Source organism: Colius striatus, chromosome 4 (genome assembly GCF_028858725.1).
Source record: "Colius striatus isolate bColStr4 chromosome 4, bColStr4.1.hap1, whole genome shotgun sequence".
NCBI classification, from domain to species: Eukaryota; Metazoa; Chordata; class Aves; order Coliiformes; family Coliidae; genus Colius; species Colius striatus.
Window position 1 is genome coordinate 9,270,695 of NC_084762.1, and position 23,866 is coordinate 9,294,560.

The 23,866-nt window shown below is 41.8% G+C and overlaps 2 protein-coding genes across 4 annotated transcripts in view; both read right to left on the reverse strand.

Annotated features, from left to right (window-relative positions):
* Positions 1–371: 371 nt before the first annotated feature.
* ZNF622 (zinc finger protein 622) lies at positions 372–7,943 on the reverse strand. The gene is made up of 7 exons (XM_061995228.1): positions 7,865–7,943; positions 5,817–6,425; positions 4,897–5,151; positions 3,193–3,355; positions 2,343–2,455; positions 1,326–1,469; positions 372–709 (listed from the first exon to the last, which is right to left on the reverse strand). Exons 2-7 carry the CDS (start codon positions 6,421–6,423, stop codon positions 582–584), a joined length of 1,410 nt encoding a protein of 469 aa, XP_061851212.1. The 5' UTR covers positions 6,424–6,425; positions 7,865–7,943; the 3' UTR covers positions 372–581.
* Positions 7,944–8,736: 793 nt separating this feature from the next.
* Positions 8,737–23,866, reverse strand: part of RETREG1 (reticulophagy regulator 1) — a 60,401-nt gene continuing 45,271 nt past the window's right edge. For all 3 annotated transcript variants that reach the window (XM_061995842.1, XM_061995844.1, XM_061995843.1), the window contains 6 exons: positions 19,918–20,044; positions 18,063–18,147; positions 16,538–16,675; positions 14,724–14,788; positions 13,489–13,615; positions 8,737–12,988 (listed from right to left, as the gene is read on the reverse strand). In XM_061995842.1, the coding sequence (XP_061851826.1) occupies positions 12,477–12,988; positions 13,489–13,615; positions 14,724–14,788; positions 16,538–16,675; positions 18,063–18,147; positions 19,918–20,044 (1,054 nt within the window). In that variant the 3' untranslated portion in view covers positions 8,737–12,476. The remainder of the gene's footprint in view (positions 12,989–13,488; positions 13,616–14,723; positions 14,789–16,537; positions 16,676–18,062; positions 18,148–19,917; positions 20,045–23,866) is intronic.

Below are 23,866 nucleotides of genomic sequence, written 5' to 3' on the forward strand. Positions count from 1 at the left end.
GTGTTGTGTACAGTCAGGTTCTGAGGACAATATTCATCCTGGAGTTATGTTTTCCATCAGTGCATTTCTTCAATTATCACAACCTTTCCAGAATCTCTACTCTCAAACTTTCACCTCAGTAGTGACAGCTAGAAGCCCAAAACACCCAGGTAACTTATGTCTGGCACCACAAATGAAAACCTTCAACACACTCCACCTCAGGCTCTTAGACATCAGACCTCCTCCCAGCCTCAACCACCATGCAGAATGTGAAACTGAAGATACTCAGACAAATGGCAATGTCACATGCCCCACCGAAATGGATTGCACAGAGATGGGCAGCAAGACTATGTGTGCATCTTTATTCATAGCCTTGACTATTTAGACACATATTCCATTTAAGATACTTTATTTAAGTTAGGCCAACCATCATTTCACTGAAGAGACAAGCTCCCTGCTCTTCTCCTCACAGACAGCATGGCGCAGCAGCACATACATCCTCATCTGATAGGTACCAAGTCCATTTCCATAACAGAATCCTTGACCCAGAAACCATTAAATCTCCCTTCCCAAAACCTGTTGTGTTCAGCTCCCTTGGGGGCTCAGAATCTGACTTGTGCCCGGAAATGCATCTGCTTTGTGGCGTTGTTACTCATTCCTGTCTTGAGCATCCACTTGGACTTCATCCTCTGCAGGTACTGCATATCACGCTGCTGAGCAGAGGCTGACCCTTCACGGACAGAGGAGGAAGAGAGAGAGGGATAAATGTCTGTAAGCTTTCTTATTATGGATATGCACACCAGCTAATCTGTCCATTTACATCAGCAGTTAGCTATATATGTTTCTTTCCACTTTTCTCTTGGGAAAGGCCAGTGCTCCCTGTGAATATCCGTGACAATGATTAATGCAACAGGCTGTTTTGCATTCCAGTGCGAGATCCTCTTATTTCAAAGGTAGATATAGATGACATTGCTACTCCCCAGCTGAAAACTCTTCCAGACATAGATCATATTGCTACTCCTCAACTGGAAAACTATTCTGTCAAAACACGCTTTGTTACAACAGTGGTTTGGACAGACAGAAACCAACGAATCTTACCAAGTCACCAAATATCAGAAGCGTGCATGCCAGTGGACTGAAGGGCTCTCACAGAAGCTGCAAGGAATTTTAGACACAACTTCCTGCAACTTATCCTTCTTGCATGTCAGGAAGGAAAGATAATTGAGTGGAAGACAAACTTCTGCGTCAAACCCCATGCAACTGTGAAATAAACTCAACCAATTGACTGCAGAGTGATGACATTCTAGAACTTTCCTCCTCTGCAGAAACCTCCCTTGGTCACTTACCTGTCTGACTTGTCCAGCCCAGAGCTCTGTACTGCTGCAACACACGACCCACTGCTTTCTTATTTCTCACAACAGCCACCGTTCTCGACAGCCCAAAGCGTTGTCTGTAGTATCTCATTAAGGAGCGGTGCCCCACTCTTGCACCTGTTCAGAGGAGGAGACATCTTATTATGCAGAATGTAGCTTCTGAAATGCAATATTCAAGCATCTTGTGAAAACTGTGGAAAACTGTGTTGAGAGATGCCTTTAAAAGGCCCAGAACCTTAAAAACCTTTAGGACTATTAGGGACTCAATGGAATGACCGTAAGAGCTGCTGTACTGCACTCTACCATGAAGGAAAAAACCACACCAGAGAATGCTGTTGTTCAAGAAGGCCTTAGCTCAGGTAACAAATAGGCAGCTATCAGAAAAGGAGATTTTCCTTAGGGGAAGGAGCAGAAAAGCAATGCTGCTTCAAGTAACCAGGGGAGTGACCCACTGACACTCGGGAAATCTTCTGTAACTGCAGAGTTGGCAGCACTTTTCAGAATGAAGGGCAGAGGTTCCTTCATCCAAAAAGCACCAAAACAAAAGAAAGCAAACAAGAGTGCCAAATGCTATATGAGGCAAGAGTAAGGTTGTTTAAATAATTTTACTGAACTAGTTACCAGTTGATTCTCTGCAAAAAAACTACATCAGATAATCTAAGTTATAGATTGCCTAAGTAGCACTACATGAAGATACCAGTTCTATGATACCATGAGAGTCACATATTAATGAAGAGGTAAAGTGGGCAAAGAAATCCTCTGCCTCAGCCCACATATACATGAGGAAGTTGAAGAAGTTGAACTACTAGGTAATGAAAATAATGGAAGGTAAAGAAAGGCCCCAAAGACACTTAAGATGCAAAACTACCTTCTCTCTTGCCAAAGGAAAACAATAATGATCTATGCTGCAGGCAACAGCAAGTGCAGCTATGAGAAATGCAGAGAAAGTACAGGATCATAGGATGGTAGTAACACAAATCCTATGCCTACCTGAAGGAAGGATCAGCTCCATGGTGTCATCATCATAATCCAACTCTCTCTCTGCTGGGCGCTCTCCAGGCACCTCCACATCCTCCCCATCCTTGTGATCAGGGTAACTGCTCCTGTGGAAAAGCAGCAGTTCAGGGTTTATATGTGGTGAGCAGCCACAGCTATCCAAACCCATCACACAAAAGAACTGCCATGCGTAGCTACAGCAAGCCACAAAGACTGACATGTTTCACCTGCCTTGGTCTGAGAGTTCTTCCCAGTAGCACCCTGTCCTGAACAGAGGCTGAGGACAAGGACTACCCTTCCTCCACTCAGTTCTGTAACTCCCCACAGCTTTGCTGCTGCACACTGAACAGTGACTGCTGGTGACAAATCCCCACTGTGCAGCCCAGATACCCGACCACTGCTCCAAGGAGCTTCACTACTTCCTCTGTCACCATTAACAAGAGGTAGTCCTGACTAAGATGAACCCAGCTTAGGGTAAGTTACAGGAAGTTCAACAAGAGGCCTCTGAATCGCAGCAGTCCTGTTTAACTCCAGCTACTTTAAAAATCAACCCACAGTAGGTATTAAGCCCCTAAAAGATAACAGAAGAGACGGTTATCCCCTTTCATGGTCTTTGCTGCTGCACTGAAATCTAAGCTCCATAATAGCAAACACATGAATCAGAACTCCAAATACATTTTCATGAAGGACTGGTATTAGGGGTCATAGGAGAGGAGAACCTGGCAAAGCATCAAAATTTGGTCCTGTTTCTGTCTCTAAGAATGGATAATAGTTTCTGATGTCATATTCAACTGTCCTTTTGTCTGCCCTCATCTGTGCTCCACTCCAAGGAAAGTGTCCTCACCTAAAATCATAGAAGTCTGCAAATTCCAGGGCAGCATCTCCATCTGTAAATAGTTTGCAGTGGCTTTTATCATTCATGTGAGCCTGTACTGCTTCTGTAGAGTAGAAGGATTTCCCTTTTTCATTGCACCAGATGCAGATTTTCCCAACGCCAATCTTCTCTCCTGCAGAAAACTTTGACACTTATTGGTGTGAACGGACCCTCCCTAGTCAATAGTGAACATTTCTGTCATGTAGGCTTCCCAGCTTGCAGGCAGAGAGGCCAAGGAAGAGCCTTCAGCCCTTCATTTCCAGAAAAGCCCTGCTGTTCCTGTGCCTTGACCATATGGCTTCATCAGGTACAAGTCTGTGCATTTAAAGATTCCTTATGACAAGATCCTGCTTGACTAACCCGATCTCCTTCTACAACAGTGACCTGCTTAGTGGGTGAGGGAAAGGCTGGGGATGTTGTCTATCTGGACTTCGGTAAGGTCTTTGAAACGGTCTCCCACAGCATCCTCTTGGAGAAACTGACTGCTTATGGCTTGGATGGACCCTCTCTGAGATGGGTGAAAAACTGTCTGAATGGCTGGGCCCTGAGAGTGGTGGGGAATGGACTTAAATCCAGTTGGTGTCCAGTCACCAGTGGTGTTCTCCAGGGCTCAGTGCTGGGACCTGTTCTGTGTAACACCTTTATCAGTGATCTGGATGAGGGGACTCAGTGAGTTTGCAGATGACACCAAGTTGGGCAGGTGTTGACCTGCTTGAAGGCAGGTACTCAAAGGGTGTCCAAAATACAGCGAAGCTGGTGAAGGTTTAGAGCATGAGTCTTACAAGGAGCAGCTGAGAGACCTGGAGTTGTTTAGTCTGAAGCAAAGCAGGCTGAAGGGAGACCTTATCACTCTCTACAACTACCTGAAAGGATGCTGTGGAGAGGTAGGTGTTGGTCTCTTCTTCCAAAGAACCAGCAATAGACGAGAGGAAATGGCCTCAAGCTGCACTAGGAGAGGCTCACATTTGAGATTAGGGAAAAATTCTTCACTGAAAGGGTTGTCAGGCATTGGAAGAGGCTGCCCAGAGAGGTGGAGAAGCCACCATTCCTGGAGGTATTCCAAAGACATGTAGCTGAGGTGCTGAACAACGTGGTTTAGTGATGGGCTTGGCAGTGTGAGGTTAGTGGTTGGACTCTATGATCTTAAAGGTCTTGTGCATGATTCTATAAGGTATGGATCATCATGTAACCTCACTAACAAATGTCATAGTTCCAATATCAGCTTTTCCATCTGATACTCCAAAATTATTCTTATCAGCATTTGTACACTTCAAGAAAGATTCTTCTTTCTTAGCTTTTAGTTCTCTCACAAGTATTGGAAACCAATGAAGCAAATACTTGCAGCTCAGTAGTAGGGCAACACAGTTCTCAGGCAATTCAGCAATGGAGTTTTATCCAAAATTTCACATTAGCTGAACACCTTTCTCAACATTAGGAAACTACATGAGACCTACAGAGTACATGAGCACGTTTACTCAGCAGGCTTTTCTCTTATTCTCCCTGGAAATCCTGTGGTCTTGTTCATGATCAAAATACTGAACTGGACAGCACTCAGATTTTACACAAAAAAAAAAACCCCGAAAAAAACCCTTTTCAAGTCATATCCAAGTGAAAATAAACAATAGCAGTATGAAATTATCGTGACCAAAAATCAGAGAGCATTTACAGGCATACCTAGGTACTTGATTAGTCCTCTGAGATCCACAAGGTACTCTATGTCTGGAATGAAGAAACTATGAGCCTTTGTCATATGGGCCACATTTTTCGTGAGAGATCTTGAATGATGGGAACAGAACAAGCAGTCTGTGACTGGTATGGCCCCAACAGCGGGAGTGCTTTCAGCTTCTGCCTCCTCCTCCTCCTCTTCTCCCACACTTTCCATCTCTTCTTCAGAGCCAATGTCTTCATCAGAATCCATATCTTCCCAGTCTTTTAAAGGAGGTTTTAAAAAAAACATATTTATTTATATGATTACTTCTCACAAGGAACACTAGTCCCAACTAAGGCAAGATGCACAACAAACCTCAAGTCTCTTCACTAAAAAAGTTGGCAGATCAGATATTTTTTCCCCTTCCATTTTCTCAACTATTAACACTTTATTGCTGTTTCAAAGCCTTAGCCTAAAGAGCAAACTTCCTCCTCTGATCTTGATGGGCAAAGACAAACAAATCCAACCCCACTTACACATCCCTTCAACAGGCCAGTACAGGGATTGATGGGAGAGCAGTAAATGATCACGACTGGATTTTAGTTCATCTACTTTTCAGGAGTAGTTTTAGGGCAACCTTTTATGTTAGCTGTCCCTAAATGCCTTCTGGCATTTTGTGTGGGAGATAGTGCTTATGTCACTAACTGTTCATGCTCAGCCTTCACGTGCACGAGTCCCTCCTGCAACATGCAGTTGAGACACTAACAGACAGCAAACACAGGCAAAACTTGACTCCTTTGTTAAGCTGAAAATGTAATCAACAGTGAGGGAAATCAGTGGTAAAAAATGCTCTGTTGCTACAGACACAGAACGAGGCTTTTACACAAACCCAACAACTACATAGCTCCCCCCAGGCTAGCTCTTGTCAGCACATTTATGGCCTTACCTTCCTCTTTATCCTCCTCTCCCTCTGCCTGTTGCTTGGCCAGCTTCCGGGCCTGCTGTTCAAACCACTGCAGCCGCGGCGGTTTTTCTGACCGCTCTCTGCTCTGTGACAAACTTGTGCTTCTGGCAGAAGCTGGAGAGCTGTTGCCATCCATGGGAGGTAGCGGTGTCTTCTTTGGAGAGGAAGAGGGCTGAGCTCTGATGGCTTGCTGAATAGCTGCGTTCATTTCATCTTTGTTCACACTCTCCGGGGCCAGCCCCTTTTCCAGGTTCTTTTCATTTAATGTTTTCACCTTCTTGCTGACGGCTTGAACAGCTTTCTTCTCCAGCTCCAGGTGCTTCTTGGACTTCAAGTGATTCTCATAGGCATTGAAGGTGGAGAATCTCTTGCTGCAAACTGTGCAGTAAGTGGCAGTGATTTTGTTCTGCTCCTCTGCCACGGCTCTCTGCGCTAGGACTCTCTCTTGGAAGTTCTCAGCAGTGACAGGAGGCATGTCAGCAACCTTACGCTTCAGGTTGTATCTGTGCCAGTCAGTTTTGTAGTGGGCACGCTGAAAGTCAGCATCCTTGAAAGCCACACGGCAAGTGATGCAAGTGTAGGTTGCCATTACTAGAAAGCATGGAGAAAAAAACGACATTAGTAAACACCAACCACAAATAAACCACCCCCAAACCCAGCAACCTGACAGCACCCGTGTCAGGCAGCGTAAGGGATACACAAGCACAGCTTAAGAGTCTCATGCAGAGTCAAGTCTATTAAACACCAGTGTTAGCAATCAGTATGTTCTGTACCAGAAGGAGCAAAAAAACACAAGGCTCTGATACAGTTATCAGAGATTACTCATACCACAGCCGCACCAAAGGCTGTGCAATTGTATTTGAAGTACTGTAAGTAACCATTCGGTGTAACAGATGCTTTTTGTTTCACTGGAAAACGTATTCTCTGCCCATCCAGTGATCCCAACTGCTCTCTGAATCATTTTCCTCCCACCTGCACAGCTCTCTGTCCCTTTCCCAGCCTAAGCAGGTATTTTACTGCCATAAAGCAACTGATGCAGATTTGCTGCTAGTCACAAACATCTTGCTGGAACCTCTGGAATGGAACAATTTGATCTGATCTGTTAGCTACACAAAAGCTATGTGATAGATTACTCTGAGAGTGATAAAAAACCCCTAAAACTCAACCCCCGTTGTAACAGAGAAAGAGATATGTAATGGAGAGGACCTAGAACCATAAACCTTAATATCTAACCACTGAGGGAAGAAATGACTTCACAGAATCACAGAATCCTGAGGGTTGGAAGGGACCTCAGAACATCATCCAGTCCAATCCCCCTGCCAGAACAGGGTCACACAGGAACTTGCCCAGGTGTGTTTTGAACGTCTCCACAGAAGGAGACTTCACAACCCATCTGGGCTACTTCTACATTTCAAACTGCACAGAGCAGAAGCAGCAGCTGCAGCACCGCACACTTATGCCAACGCTCCCATCACCTGTGCGTGCTCTCACTCGCCGTTCTACCCCACAAATCTGAACCGCCAGGTTTTTTATCCCTCTGCGGGACTCGGGAAAACAAAACTTGACGCCCTCACAACGCTTCGGCTCAAGGAACAGCCACGTCCCTCGAGACGAACCTCGCTCGCCCCGCGTGGTCTTTATCACACGCGACGGCGGCTCCCTGCGCTCGAAATGAAACTGAGATCCCAAAGCAGAACGGCCTGGCTGATGGGCAGCTGCTCGCTACACGGACACAAGTCACAAACCCGGGACAATTAAAGAAAAAACCCTAAACAGGACAACTACTAAAATAAGCCGAGGCGGCCGAGCGGCCGCAGCGCGAGGCGCCAGCCCGGACAGCCAACGGCGGCCCACAGCCTCGCGCCGCGCCGGGCCAAGGCCGAGAGAGGCGAGGCCCAGCGGCGCCGGACCCAGCCGACCACAGCCGAGCCGAGCCGAGCCGAGCCGGGCCGGGCCGAGCCGAGCCGAGCCGGGCCGCCGGGCCTCCTGCCCCGTCCCGCCCCGTCCCCGCAGGCCCCCGGGACGCGCACCTGCCGCCCAGGGATGAGTCCCCGCCGCCGGCGCCGTGGAGCAGGAAGCTGGAGCAGGAAGCGCGAGCAGGAAGGCGTCGGCGGCGCCCGGCAGGAAGGGCGGCACGCCCCGCCCCGCCACGCAGGGCCCGCCCCGCCCCGCCCGTGACGCGCCGCGTCCTCCCGGGGCCGCGCCTGGAACGGGTGTCACCTTGTCAGGCCTGGGGCTGAGCGCAGCGTTTGCTGGCTGCGAGGTCGCGGATCAGAACGCCATCTTCATCGCGGGAGCTACACACCCCCCCAAAGGCGTTTGGCTTGCGCGTTGTTGGTATCAAAGATACAAAGAACAGATCCCCTTTGCCAAGATAAGCAAGTCTTTGTTAGGAACAGACCCCTCGGTATGCAGCTGGCGTACAAAGAACGAAAGGAAGGACCCCAAGGTGTAAACTTTGCACAAACAAGATAATCAAGCCTGCATGCTAAAGGGCAACTGGGGTGCCTGTGAGCACTCAGCATCTTGGTGCTGCTCAGTTACAGAAGCAGAACTTGCAATGCTGTGAGTTGTGACCATGTATGTGCAAAGTGAGGTAAAGTCTATCTCAAGATGACCACCAGAGACCTCTCCTCAAACTCTTCACGCTTGCCCAGAGGCAGTTTGGCATTGCACTAACATGTGCATTAGATCCCTATGAATATTCATCTTCTTAACATGTCACACTTGGAGTGTGACAGGAGGAGGAGAAATCCCTCAAGCACCCAGCACTGCGATAAACCAGTGTTGGCTTTCTAAAACTATCACCTGGTTTGATAAGTTGGTTACAGTTTCTGGTAACGGTGTGAAGGGGATTTTTTTGTTTTTCCATGTTGGGAACAAACATACAATCAGATAAGGATGAAAGATAAAAACTAACACATATTTATTAAATGGTTTTACAAACAATCAATATAATAATTCCATGTTTACAAAATAGTAATCAGGCTAGGTAAAGTGCTGCAAAATATTTTAAATAAAGACATTTTGTAATTGTCCAGTTTCTGGTTACCTGGATAGGCGGTGTTTAACAGACTGTTATCCAGTGCTGAGAACAGACACGGAGACTACAGGGAGTTTGTTCAGAAGGCTTAAACAGTCTGGGAAAAGTGCAAAACAGAACAAAAAAACCCCCCACAAGTAAAAACGAGTACTTCTTCAGATCTGATTACCCTGGGTTACAATCATTTCCCCTCTTCTGCATTGTTATTTCATTTTTGCACAAACAAGCTGAAGAATGGTGAGGAGGTGTGTGGTATGTACATGTGACAAGCCCCACGTGCTGACAACAGATCCTTCCACGCTGGATTTGATACGCCTAATGCCAAAGGAGGAACGCTCTGCTCTGTCTGTGCTCAGATGTACCAACCTGAGGTGAAGTTTTCCAAGTGCAAAGAGCTGAACTGCATCCCCCAGACCCTGTCCTGACACACATCACTTTCCTCTAGCAGAGATGTGTGAAGAAGCCACGGTGAGGTGAGGGAGAGCGAATGCTCTAGTCACACTATTGCAAAAACACACGGCATCCTCAATTTCCCACCGGGTAAGAACACACCAGGTAACATATGCAGAACTGTTCCACAGCAAGATTACACCCTGTCTCACCCCATGGCACTTGCTCACACATCCACACTCTCTGATCTCGCCCTCTAATGCTGAATGTTCTGCTTTTTGTCTCGAAATTGCAGGCCAGCTGGCGTTCCATGGAACAAATGCATGTTTCAAAGCTTTCTCTTATTGGGTTGCCTTTCTTCCTGCCTGTGCATTCAGGTTTGGAAGATGGGAAGGTGATGACAGTGCTGTGCAGGAAAAACACCACAGACCATTGTTACAGGAATTTTAAGTAACTACTATGTTGTGGCTGCTGCTAGAATACAGCAAAATGCATGTTTCTGGAGGGATTTCCAACTGAGGGCAGCGTGGAAGGGACATCACAAAGGGGAGAACTGTTTTCTTTATGTTTTGCTGTCAAACTGCTGGCAGTGGAATGTATCGTGTCCAAGCAAAGCGTTTCTTACGTGCAGTTGTTTGGGAGGGAAGAGGCAATTTCGTGCAGAAAATTAACACATCTTTCCTCTACCCGAGGAAGAATATGAAACGTCACAGAATTACCTCCTTCCCATTACACAATATTTAGGAGCCTGAATGTAATGGATTACCTCGAGAATAGAAAAAATAATCTAAAGACACTCATAGAAGAAATTACACCCCTAAACTTTAATGATTTGCATGTTCAAGTTTGGCTTTTTCTTTCTGAAAAAAAAATAACTGGGACTTGTAGTGGAGTAAAATCGATCTAATTGTCTATCTTGAAACCAGAAAATGGATCATGTACAAAAAGTCCAAGAAACTCCTCCGACTGCTCTTCCTTCTTGATCTAATCTATTATTCTAGAAGAGTGCCCCTGCATTGCAAACTTCTGTAACCACAAGTATTCTTCATAAAACAACAATAAAGTGCACGCTGTTATAATGCCACCATTGACAGCCAGCTATCCTGTCCCATCAACCTGCTCCAGAAAAGCCTGTGAAGGACTGCTCCCTCTCTGTCCCGTAGCCCCTTTCCCCTCCTGGCACCAGTATCTCCTGTACAAGGAAGCGCGTGTTTGTTTGGGTGTCCTACAAAGTTTCATCGGCAACTTGGAAGTTGTTCTAAAGGTATAGATTGTCCTAAACATGCAGCAAGGAAACAAGGCTTTCAGCTCGTCCCTGAAATACAAATGGCCTTTAAAATTACTGTGTTCCCAGCAAAAGCTTCTTTTGTTGTTTATTGGTTTTTATTCAAATGGCAAGGACAGGCTGGGGGGAAGCTACAAAGGAAACTTAGTAACCAACACTGTAATGTGGCCGTGGGTTTCTTAATAATTCCCAGAAACTCGCTTTTAATGTTAAGATGCAATTTCGGAAGCTGCATCTCGCGGGATCAATACCCAGCATCCACTTACTTTGTAATGGATTTGATAATGAAGGCACAGGCTCACTTTGTTTTACTGGTAAAGGACAGCAAACACGGTCAATATGCATTACTGACACAGAAGCACAAGCAACCATAAAGCTAGTGTCAAAAATTCTCAGTATCTTTCTTTTGCTACACTCTTTTGGCCATCGGCCTATTTTTTTCACCTCAAAAGGAAAAAAACAATTAAAATGGAGTTAACTTTAAAAACACGAGTTTACCTACACATATATGTTAGTGGACGATTTTGATACTCTTTTGCTGTACTTTCTGAGGGTCCTAAATGACAGTATTCACCTCGTTAAATGCCAGCAAATGGAAAAATCACTGGAGTAGTAGTAGCAGCTGACATGGTCCCTCAACTTTGCTAATGGTTTACATCACGTGAAATAAAACTAGCTTTACTTCTTCCTATTCCTTTAATTACTATTGCTTGGTATCACAATTCCATTTTGTCACAGGTGAACAAAAAAGCCCCAGAAAAAAGATGAGTAAGTTACTTGCTTAAGATCCCATGCCACCCACTCAGTGTGTGTGTGCAGTTTAAACTGGCAAATAATTTCAACAAGTTATTTTTGTTTGTTTTCAATTACATGCCAAGAAGATGATTCTGAGTGTCTTCTACATCAAATGACCTCACTGAATACTTTGAAGTATCTTAAAATATTCAGCTTGCTACACAACTTTTGTTGCAAGTGATGGCAGCTGTCCTGGGGGGGAAAAGAACCAAACCCAAACACAAAGAATCTTGAATTAAGAAAGTGGCACCTAAAAAAAGCCTTTCCTTTATTTACTTTTTCTTAAAACTACTCTCACCTGCTCCTAAAAACGTTGTTCAATTTACATGATAACTCTTACATATAAGAAGGCGTTGCCTGACTTTCTGTGGGCAATACTACCAAGGACCAGACTCTACCAAGAACACAGCAGGTGATCAGTCAAATAGCATGCCACTTTACAACTCTACAAGCCTAAAACAGCAAAACAACCTTGGAAATGCATCACCATATCCAAAATAATTCAAAGGTTTTAAGTACAAACCGAGTTCTTTGATAGTGCTGCACACATACTTAAGCTAGAGTTGTGCTGGTTAATGTGTCTCACATATAGTAGATGCACTATACATAATGCTAACTGCAGGGATTCTTACTTTTCGGTGTGATTGAAGGAGGTGAGATTTAGTTGATCTCATTGCAATCCTCTGACAACTTACCCTTGTATGAGTTGTTAATTGTATCACGTGGTTGGCAACCAAGAGTAAATAAACGGCCGATGCTGAAAATTTGGCTCAGGACCCCAAAACACATGGTTGGCAAAAGGATTAAAAAAAAAACCCTCTCCCCCAACTCTTTTGAACAACTGACCTCCAACACTCATCTGAAACCAAACAGTGGATAGATAATTCATTTCCATGCTATTACATTGAGGTATAACTACCAGAAACATTAAACTATCAGTATCAGCTGATATTTATCCAGTTAATTCACTCTGCGTAAGGGAAATTGTTACAACACATCTAAAGTGATCGTTAAAGCTGACAGATCAGAATTTGCCTTTTATTTTTTTTTTCTTTTTGCATTTGATTTTTTTTTCTGTGTGTTTTTTTTATGTCTTATCTCTTCTACTTTACCAGGTGCCATCTCCAGGTTAATGACTTCCAAGCAGATTTGAAAGGAAACCTGAAGATTTTTTCTTTTCCTGGGATTCTGCTTCTTGGCCTTGTGAAAGTCCCAGTTCTTTCTCAATCTGCTCAAGCTCAGACTGGTCAAGCAGTTCAAAATCATCAGCTTCCTCTGTGTCTGTCTCCTCACTCAAACTGGGCACCGCCTGTGAGGGAGCTGGCTGTGCAGACTGCAACTGGTCTTTGATGGCAGCAGACACAGCAGCTGCGATGACATCCCCAGCGATTCCGCTCATTAAATTAAAGGTTTGGTCACTGGTCAAAGGCAAGGAAAGCCCTGCAGTGGATGGCCTCTCTTTACTCTGTCTGGAAACATCATCCACCTTGAAATATGTTTGTTCTTTTGTTCTTTTTTGCTGGGCAGGCACCCCGATGCTCGAGTCGTCATCATCGTTTGTCCCGGCACCGTTTTCCAGAGAAGGAAATTCTGAAAGATCTCTAGCAAAAGCTTCTTCATGATCACTAGGTCGGTCAAAATCTGTTACAGGGGTAACAGGAGGAAACAGTGTTAGCAAACACAAAAGGCTTCCCAAAAAAGCATCAGCCAAATGTAGAAATGCCATTAGTAAGTGTTGCTTTGAATACATTTACCTAACAAACATTCACCTAAAAAAACCTAATGCTACTTTCTTTAATTGTCTGATTAGCAAGTCACAGTATTCACTTTTTTCTTCCTCAGCTTTTATTTGTGTAGCTTATCCACAAAGGCATTGGTACTAACTTAAAAGGTTTGTTGAAAAAGAAAGCTGAATCTGGCACTCACCAAGTGGGTCGGTTTTACTCACCACTACTTATTTATACACTTACTGATGTACTTTATTGTCTTGTAAGATGAAGACAGTTCTTACACGAGAAATATCAAAAAAAAACCAAACAAACTCAAGCCAAACAACCCCCAAATACTCAAATTCTCTCATTATTTTCAGGTAACTTACACAGCTGCAATTCATTGATGAAACAGATGAAGCCATTACATACCATCAGATGTGTCTGTCTGTGGAGAATACCCCTCGGATAAGTTAAAGGTCCCATTATCAGTCCAAGAGACTTCTGATATATCTGTGTCAGATACTGACAGCTCTTTGGCAACAACTGCAGGACTAACCTAAACATAAAAAAGTCTCATATGTGGTATTCTTAATAGTAAAAAAAATTCACACTACAGGAAGCCAATGCTTAGATACTGAAAAAGAAGCCTCTTGCATGTCATAGCAACATAAATCACCTCTTATTTAAGCTTTAATTGTTGAACAATAGGAGCATATGATACTTAGAAGTGAAGCATCCCTCTTTGTAATAACTGTAAACTCTATTACACTACAGAAGCATGGACAATTCCAGTTATGAATTCCGAAAGTAATATCCTACTGTAATGAAAGCAGAATGAGACTGCAAAGATAAAATATGCAAAAATGTAAAGAAATGCATAAACTTGGGTCAAAACACCAGCCCATTAAGACCAAAAAAAAAAAGCTAAATATAAAAAAAATCATTATCCTTTATGAATTTATCCAACAACATTCAGTTGATGTACAGGTTTGCTTTTCAGAATACAAAAGCACATTCAAAGCAATCATTGTTAAAGTCAGACTCTGTACTACTAATCAAACACTGCATAAGAATTCCCGTGAATCTGATTTTTTTATATCAACCAGTGTTCTGATTATAATTAAAAATCTTTGGCCATTGTTACATGGAATATTAAGAAAGGACATATTAGAGTGTTCTCCTTTGTATCCAGAAAGATATTTATAGATAATATACTGATTTACACTGCCGCTGAAGATGATCAGGCAAAAGATTACAGAAAGTAGCTGACAAATTATGCAGGTTTTCTACACGTTTTCCTTTTGTATTTTTCATTTGGTAAGAATTAGCTGCAATTTCACTGTTGTGAATAAAAATAGCCACTTTTTGCTATTAACTTGTAGTTGAATCATTCAACAGCCAATACAAAGTAAACACATTCTTAGTTTTGTAGGCCAAAGAAACCATTATCATGAAGGCCAGAGGTTACAAATGCGGAAAGTTAATTTGCATAAGCTTAAAGCTGGAGACTATGAATCACTTTTAGTGTACCACGTAGTTCAGGAACACACAGCCTCCTGGGCAGGTTAAAGTCCTCCACAGAAGAAGAGAGATAGTAGTCTAGATACTCTCCATTACCTATATGGATTTTAAAAGCAAGATAGGGCTGACTGAAAAGAAGTTACCTTAGGACACAGAGCTGATATGTCTAATTCACTGTCATCTTCTGTGGGTTTTGTTTTTGCTGTTTCTGAAAGAAAAAGAAAACAAATTATCCTATTTGTGACAACAAACTTCTAGGTTGGGTGTGTGTTGGGTGTGTGTTCTCTGTCAGACAGCTTGCGGGGCACAGTAAACTTCCACCTCCTGACACCGTGCATCACTGACGTAATTTGCTACTCAGGTGAGAGAAACAAGGCTGGTTGAGAGGTTAGATACTTTTCCAAATACACTGTACAGCAAGTGGGAGAGAGAATGTTGCTCTGAAATACATTCCAACAGATTTATCTAACCGTATTGTACTTCCTTCAGAAGTCTCTGTTGCTCACTGTAACGTTATCTGCCCTGGCAGGATCTGTCTTTTAAACTACACTGGTGGTACAATGCACAGTGGTAACACACTGTTAGAACAGGCAGTGTAGTTACCCCAACACTTTACTTTTACAAGAGAACAATAGCTTCATTGCACCTAGCTACCCTGTGTTCACATTTCTGTACAACTGTGCATACAAAGCATCCTCTGAAGTCAGGTAGAATGTAGTTTCTTACAGATGAAGAGACACAAATTTTGCCTCCCCTCAGTCTGAGAAAAGTCTCATGAATATCTGAAACCACTGTCAGCTCAAAACCACAGTCATAGTGTTCTTGGATGCCTATTTCTGCAAGTTGCTATTTCCTCTCTCCTTGTCAGTATCAGGGCTTGTGAACCCCATGTGGTGAACCCAAGTGGGGAAGCAAAGTAGGGAACTGGAGGGTTACAGGCAGGAAAGAATTAATCTGACCTCAGCCATTTTCCCAGTGCTGGTTCATGCAATGTATGAAACAACAGTCTGATCTCTCTCTCTGCCAGTTTTGCTTAAAGGTAGAACAATGTAGAATAATACAAGAAAGAACTTTTTCAATGCATTATTCCTTATTTCCAACAACTACTGCATCGCATGTAAGAGAAAGGCAAAAGACAGATGAGTCATCTCATTGCATCTATGACCAGCACATTGCATGATGATCAGTTACAAGAAATGCATGTTTTAAAGCAGATGTGACATCTACTGATGTAACACTAACTAAAAAGGCTATGCTACCTGAAAGTAATGTGGTAACATTACAAAGGTCTGATTACCAAAACCGTAGCACACACAAGAAGTAAAAATAACATCATTCATGTAAATCTTTTTCCTGAAATAACTCTAGAATCTAGAAGTTTCTCATGTTGTAGAGATTTCAAGTGAGGTAGGGGAGAGTTTCTTTTACACTGATTTCTCCCCTTTCTAACAAAAAAAGCTTCCATTCTACTATGCTACTGCCACTCTTCAATAGGTATTGAGTATTTGAGGAACAAATTGAATTCTTCTGTGGTTGGGAGTGAAAGCAAAGTGGATTTAGATAGTGGAACAGAGTTCAGTCTTACTGAAAATTCTGTTACGTACGTATTTTGTGCTCTTGAGTGAGTTTCTCTCCTGGGTAAGCTTGCCTTATCTAAACTGAAATAAGCATTGTACACTCACAGCAAGGAGATTTCTTCTGAAAACATACAAGCAGTCCATCTAATCAAGTCTGAAGAATACCTTGCCCTGTTTCCTTCCTTGAAATATTTTTTTTACCATACCCAGACATCTGGCATATATTATCGCTCCTTATAATGCTAAGAATGGCAGCCAGGTTCAAAGCAAGAAATACCTTTACAACTGGCTTTACAAGATAAACCAATCTGTCTGCAATGTGAATAACATTTTCATTGCATACAGAAACATACTACTTGGGACTACACAGAATTACTCACCAGATCTCTCTTTTTTCTTCTGGTTGATATATTCCACTATTCCAAAATCTAGTTTCATCAGAATAGCCTTAATTTTGTTGCACACTTTCTGTCCAAATTCATTGCACTTAAGGAAGGGACATAAAAAGGCACACAATACTGTGACAAAAATGAAGACAGAGAGAAAAAAAATGTATTGAAATATTGCTTTATAAGAAATTAATAAAGCTTAAACAATGCCTTTGTATGAGGTAGCTACTAATTTTATACAATACAATTAGTTTTACATAAAAGTGCACCATGAAAAATGCCCATGTCAGACAAACTGTTAATGTTAAATCCAGTTCCTAGGAGCCATTGCTACTTGTTACAGAAAATACTTGTGTATTTCTATCAATTGGCCACTTTTTTACTTCCAGTAAGGCACACTTTATGACTACTATAACATTTATCATGATCTTGATTTAGTTGGATTTTGGTATCTCTACTTGAGAAACAAAAGCTGACTTCCATGACAAAAAGCATCTGTCAGAACCTACACATGTATGTGTATATATATGTGTGTGTATATATATGTACACATGTATGTATCTATGTTGTAGAATCATTTTATGGTTTGGGTTGGAAGGGACCTTTAAAGGTCATCTAGTCCAAACCTGCTGCAATAAGCAGGGACATCTTTAACTCAATCAGGTTGCTCAGAGCTCCACCCAGCCTAACCCTGAATGTTTCCAGGGATGGGACATCTGCCCAGTCTCTGGGCAACCTGTTACAGTCTTTCACCACTCTCATCATAAAAAATGTCTCCCTTGTGTCTAGTCTGAAGCTATTCTCTTTTAGTTTAAAATCATTACCCCATGTCCTGTCACTACAGGCCCTGCTAAAAACCTTGTCCCCATCTATCTTACAAGACCTTACATATCCCCAGAGCCTTCTGTTCTCCAGGCTGAACAACCCCAACTCTCTCAGCCATTCTTTGTAGGAGAGAAGTTCCATCCCTATGATCATCTTTGTGGCCCTCTGGACTCACTCCTACAGGTCCATGTCCTTCCTGTACTGAGGACTCCAGAGCTGGAGGCAGGTGAGGTCTCAGCAGAGCAGAGCAGCAGATCCACTTCCCTCAACCTGCTGCCCACACTGCTTTGCATGCAGCCCAGGATAGGGTTGGCTTTCTGGGCTGTGAGCACACGTTGCCAGTTCATGTCCAGCTTTTCATCTACCAGCACCCCCAAGTCCTTCTCTGCAGGGCTGCTCTCAACCCCTTTGTCCCCCAGTCTGTACTGATAAGAGAGGGTTGCCTTGATCCACGTGCAGGACCCTTGGCCTTGTTGAACCTCATGAGGTTCACATGGGCCCACTTCTCGAGTTTGCCCAGGGCCTTCTGGATGGCATCCCATCCCTCAGGTGTGGCAACTGCTTGGTGTTGGAAAACGTACACACATGTGTAAATACATTAAAAAAACAATAAAAAATACTCCCTAAAGAGAGACCAAATAATGAACAAACCACGTACATAAATCATGACTGAAAAAGAGACGATACTCACGCAAGACATAGGAGAGGACAACTCCAGGAATGTAACTTCCCAAGACAGTGAAAAATGTACACACACTGCAGACTAGTAGGCAAAACTGTCAAAAACATTCAAATTGACCATTAACACTTCCACTGATTAAATATTGAAATTATTTTGCACATGAAAAATGTCCATGCTAAATGAAATCTAGGAAATATTTTAACAGCTGTGGTGCAAATAAGCATCGAATAGCCTGGTTTTGCTCATTAGGATGCATTCCCTCCTCTAATATAAAAATATGCTATTTTTATTCATTTTCTGGAAAGTTTAACAAGCTCAGGGTTCTTGCTAAAGATAACTAAAAATTACTTCTCCTTCATTGCACAAAAACAGGTGAAACAGTTGATGTGCAGGAAAAAATCCAAAGCATTAACTGAAATATTACAATGCGTACTTGCTGCATGCTTACAAAACAAAATATCCCCCCTGTAAGTACAGTTCTCACCCCTGCTGTGTTTCTTTGTGAAACTGTTTTCTGCCTTTTGCTGGCAAGCATTCTCTTGATGCTTGTGGGCAATTCTAGCATCCCCATTGACAAGACTGAGCTGAATTTTCAAGATAGAACTTGGGATCTGGCTTCTGCTGTGAATGAGACACACGGTGCATCTTTCACAGCTGCACAATGCTGAGTATTGATCTGGTGAATGCTTACAGAAGAAAAATCCATTTGCTTTGGGAACTGCAGTAAAATGGTGAATTGAAAGAAATTTTGCACACAGCATCAGTGCCTAATTTGCTTTTAGTTTGAGCTGTAAATCAATGACATGTCTAAGAGAATGAGGTCAGGAAAAAGAAAGGAAACATGCTGTCAAAATTAGCTTTTCTAAGTCAGTACTGGATGTGTCTTAACATAGCCAGTGTGTGATGTTACCACAGGACAAAATTGAGGGATTGTGTATAGTGATACTGCATTTCCTTATGTCAATATACATGTACTTCTTTAAAATGTAACTTCATTATCCTAAACATGTAACTTCTATTTTGTATAATTTAATCATTTTAAATGCATTTCATCCTGCTGCTCATCAGTATTTTCAGTCTTAACTCCTAATATTTGAGTGTGGTACTACAAGCTTCTTATTTGCTAATTTTGAAGAGCCTTTTTTTGTAGAAAAGTTAATTGAGATCAAAGGAGGAGAAAAAAAAAGCAAGTTATATTTAGCAATATAAAATTAAAAAATGACATCTACTATTGCCATGATGTCATTGTTCATGTTTTCCTTTGGAAAAGAAAGCTGCTTCGGTTTGTTTAGAACAACATAATGATATTCTTCCTATTTGGAAGGAAGAAACCTTACTCCTGCTTGCCTCTTCACTGGGCTCTCCAGCTCAGCCTTCCAGTGAAAAAAAACCCCACAAAATCATCAACTGTATCTGTATGAAAGAAAAACTATCATAATAAAATACAAGGAATTTTCTTCTATCATCTAATACCTTTGCAGCTATTCCAGGAAAGTACTGTTATTTGGGGAAGAAAACAAAAAGCATGCTTAGGAATTGTATACTTTCTCTGCTCTTTCAAGATTTTAATAAATTGTGATGTTTTCAATTTCCTTTTGTGGAATTACTGGTAAGATTCCAGCACCTGTAAGGGGAGGGACTGCATTACTATCCACTTTACTGTGAGCAGCTTTGCACACTGATGACCTACCTGTGTTCTCCACAGCAAAAAACCATAGCAGATACTGAATGTATCATAATGTGTATTTTATGTGTGGGTTTATTTGCTTGCTTGCTTCTTGTTGTTTTGTTGCGGTTTTTTTAATCTATCTCACTTTTGCATTAAACAATAAGAAACCGTTAATCTCGCTTTGGGAGTGCTTACCTTGCCAGGGTTTTGTTCCTTGAAGTGGGACATTTCTTGAAGAAATACAAATAAATTCATCAGTGCTTCTGAAATGCACTGATTTATTCTAGGTCTGTAGTCTTGCCTGGAATTGATGACCTTCCAGCTGAATAAAACAAAGAAAAATACCCAACACTTTGGTTATAGCTCAAACGAAAGTAGAAACTGGTTGAAAACATCACATAAAGCTACAGCCTCTGGCAATCCCATGGCTATGCTACAGAAACCTGTGCTTGTTTCTACATATTTGAATCACAGAATGGTAGGGGTTGGAAGGGACCTTTAGAGATCATCTAGTCCAACCCCCTGCAGAAGCAGGGTCACCTAGATCAGGTCGCATAGGAACATGTTCAGGTGGGTCTTGAAGACCTCCAAGTAAGGAGCCTCCACAACCCCTCTGGGCAGGGATTAGACTAATTTAATATTTTCTAATTAAAAACCCCCAAACCTGCTCAGTATTAGCAATTCTCAGTCTATACATGCAAACACAGAAGAAATTACTGCTTATCCATTCCGGCCACATGAAAACATTGAGTTAAAGGCACAGTTGTCATGTAAATAAAGCAACTGGACCTCAAACTTGTTTCTTAATGTTATTTTTTCTTTAAAGATATGCCACAGTACTTGTCATTGCCACAGCAGGCCATACATACTAATTTCATGCATTTTCAACTTGTTCTGGGCTCCTGATCCAGGTGACTCTGCTTCTGCAGGGGGGTTGGACTAGATGGTATCTAAAGGTCCCTTCCAACCCAACCATTCTATGATTCTATGACTCTATGATTCTGCAAAACTATGATGATCTATAAGAAACTGCTACCTAACTTGGAAAAAAGAGAAATTGCCCTTCAAGTATCCAATTTAGGGCAGATCACTTTAGACAATATCCCCTTTAAATGATCATATCATACACCTTTTTGAGTAGACAAAACATGTACAACAAAGATATTTTATAAAACAACAAATGAAAGGAAAAACATACACAGGCCAGTCAATATCAAAGCAAACTGGTATAAAGTTATGAACATACCACCATGCAAATGTTGAGAATCTGAAGTAAATGCTGCACCAGTTTTACAAAGTTGTCCTGCATTGTTCACTGCTCAGTACACACAGCTTTGATCACAGTGAATGCCATAAGGTAAGCCAGAAGCAATTTCACAGCCCTTTTTTATTTATGTACAAGGGCCAGTATGAAGCAGTAAGAACATACACATAGATTGTCACACCAAACTGACAACTTGTATTTCCAAGTAACTCCTCTGCTACATAGCTACTAAAACACCACAAGACCCTGTCAGCTGTTCTTGTTATTGACAAAACAAATGTCCTCAGATAGTTCCCTGAGACAACTTAAATTTTAGCAAGCACTGCTAAGTGACTGATGAGATTTTTGCCTGTATGACCTTGGTGTTCAAATGCAACATTTAAACACTTCTGCTTTAATACTAGGAATAACAAGATACAACATTTTATTATTCTGTAGTGAACACAAGTCTACAAAAAAATTATCATCACTTGTAAAAGCATCTGTAGCCATTCAAAACTCCCATGTTAATATCTGTTCAACAACAGATTGTTTAGTCAATTCTATTGCTGCATATTGTAACAACTAAAAGCCATCACAATTATTGGGACTTTTCTCAGTTGAAAGCTGGTTTCTAGGTTGCTTTAGTCTGCCTTCGCTACCCAGGACATATCTTTCCTAGAATCATAGAACATTTATGGTTGGAAGATCTTTAAGATCATCAAGTCCAACCACTAACCTCACAATGCCAAGCCCACTGCTAAACTAAACCATATCCTTAAGTACTTCATCTACACATTCGTTTAATATCTCCAGGCAATGGTGACTCCAGCACCTCCCTGGGCAGCCTATTCAAATGCTTAATAACCCTCTCAATGATAAAGTTTTTCCTACTGCCCAATCTAAACCTCCCCTGGTGCAAGTTAAACCTGTTTCCTCGTGTTCCATCACTCATTACTGGAGAGATCGACCCCTACCTCACTACAACTCCCCTTCAGGTAAGTTGTAGAGAGTGATCATATCTCCCCTCAGCATCCTCTAGGCTAAACATCCTCAGCTCCCTCAGCTGTTCCTCATCAGACCCGTTCTCTAGATCCTTCACTGGCTTTGTTGCCCATCTCTAGACATGCTCCAGCATCTCTGTGTCCTTCTTGTAGTGAGAGACCAGGACTGGACACAGTATTCAAGGTGCAGCCTCACCAGCATCTAGTACAAGGGGACAATCACCTCCTTCGTCCTGATGCTCACACTATTTTTGTATTTTATTAGTTGTGATTTAATGTTCATTCTTACTAATAAAACACAGTTATGGTTTAGGATATGAATTTGTTAATGTCTCTTGTTTCCTGATAGAAAGAAAGCCATGAAGATTTTGAACATACGCTTACATATTTGTGAGTCTCTGTCAGTTTTGATGCACACATACAATAGTCCTGAGGTTCACAGACTATCAAGATTCCTGTCTTGGCTGTTACTTTGAAGTTTGATTCTCCTAAGTGACAGGCATAATAGTGCATACTTTAAATCAGAGTGCTACTTTTTAATTTGCTTAACACCTGGCATTTTCCAAAACAGATGTAGATCCCTATATAGCAAATTTAACTCTACCAAAACAGGCTTCTTTTTCCCCATAAATATTTTGCAGACCTCTTTAGCATTAGTTCACAAACTTGCAGAAACACACAAACTGAAAGTTGGGGTTCTTTTGAAGTTCTTAACACTTTTTTTGTGTTCCCTCATACTATTTTTTAGTTTTTCAGTCTATAAAGCAAAAGTGTAAAATAATGGCTTTACATGAGCATGAATTCACCCTCCACTCTCACCAAGAACTGCAATGCAGATCTTTCTAAGCAAGTGGTTCACTTACACAGTTGAAGGAGATAATGGTGAAAGGAAACTGAATTTGAATTATTGACTCGAAGTTACACACGTAATTGCAGTGGGCTACAAAAGACATCCTGATTTTTCCTGAAATGACAAGCTTCTGACTTGCTTCTCTTTGTAGGGCTGGGGTTATATACTGATCCTGCACTGAAAGGAAGCACGTGGCAGCAAATAAGATGTACTAATATAGTGCTGAAAAGATCATTATTAAAAGGGTCAAGGTGCCTAATTTAGGCAGAAGCTTTATCAATGAATCATGATAGCATGTAAAGTAGTCTACACTGTTTATTACATGATAACATCAAACGAGAAGTTTGGGATTACATTATTACCTCAGATTTCTGGTCACAGATTAATAACAGAACTAGGCAAATTATAAGGATCTCTCTCTATATAAAAATGTCTATTTCACTTCTTTTTCTAACCTCTATTTTTAAATTTTCACATCTACAACCCCAAAGACAGGCCACTTCCATTTTACAAACTATGATAAAAGGAGAAAGCAAACTCCCTATTTCAACTCCAATGTCTCAGCAAAAACACCACCAAACTTAAGTTCTCCTTAAAACCTTAAACTAACATTTCAGCCTGTGTCTGACATCCAATTTCACAAGGTCTAAAGCCACTTTTTATTACAATTATAAATTCTTGCTCTTGTTTATCCTGAACACACAAGACAAGAATATTTTTGGTTTATATAGAATTGTTCACTTTGGTCCAACTGCTGCCTACACTTAAATTGGTGAATTTTCATGTATTTGTATCTAAGCCCAGGATAAGTCTCCCACATACATGATATCTGCTTTTTCTTCTACATGGGAATGTTACATACCTTCTTTTCTGCTGCCCTGTAGACACATTTATTACTTAGGAGCAGCTTTGCTAACCTAATGGAGATTAACCACCTTGTCCTATTTTCAGATATATAGTCTCCACAGCTTCTTTTTTTGTAAAAAATCAGTAATAATTTCTGTCAAAACTGTCTAGTTAAACACACATGGGGAAGCTTAATTTTCC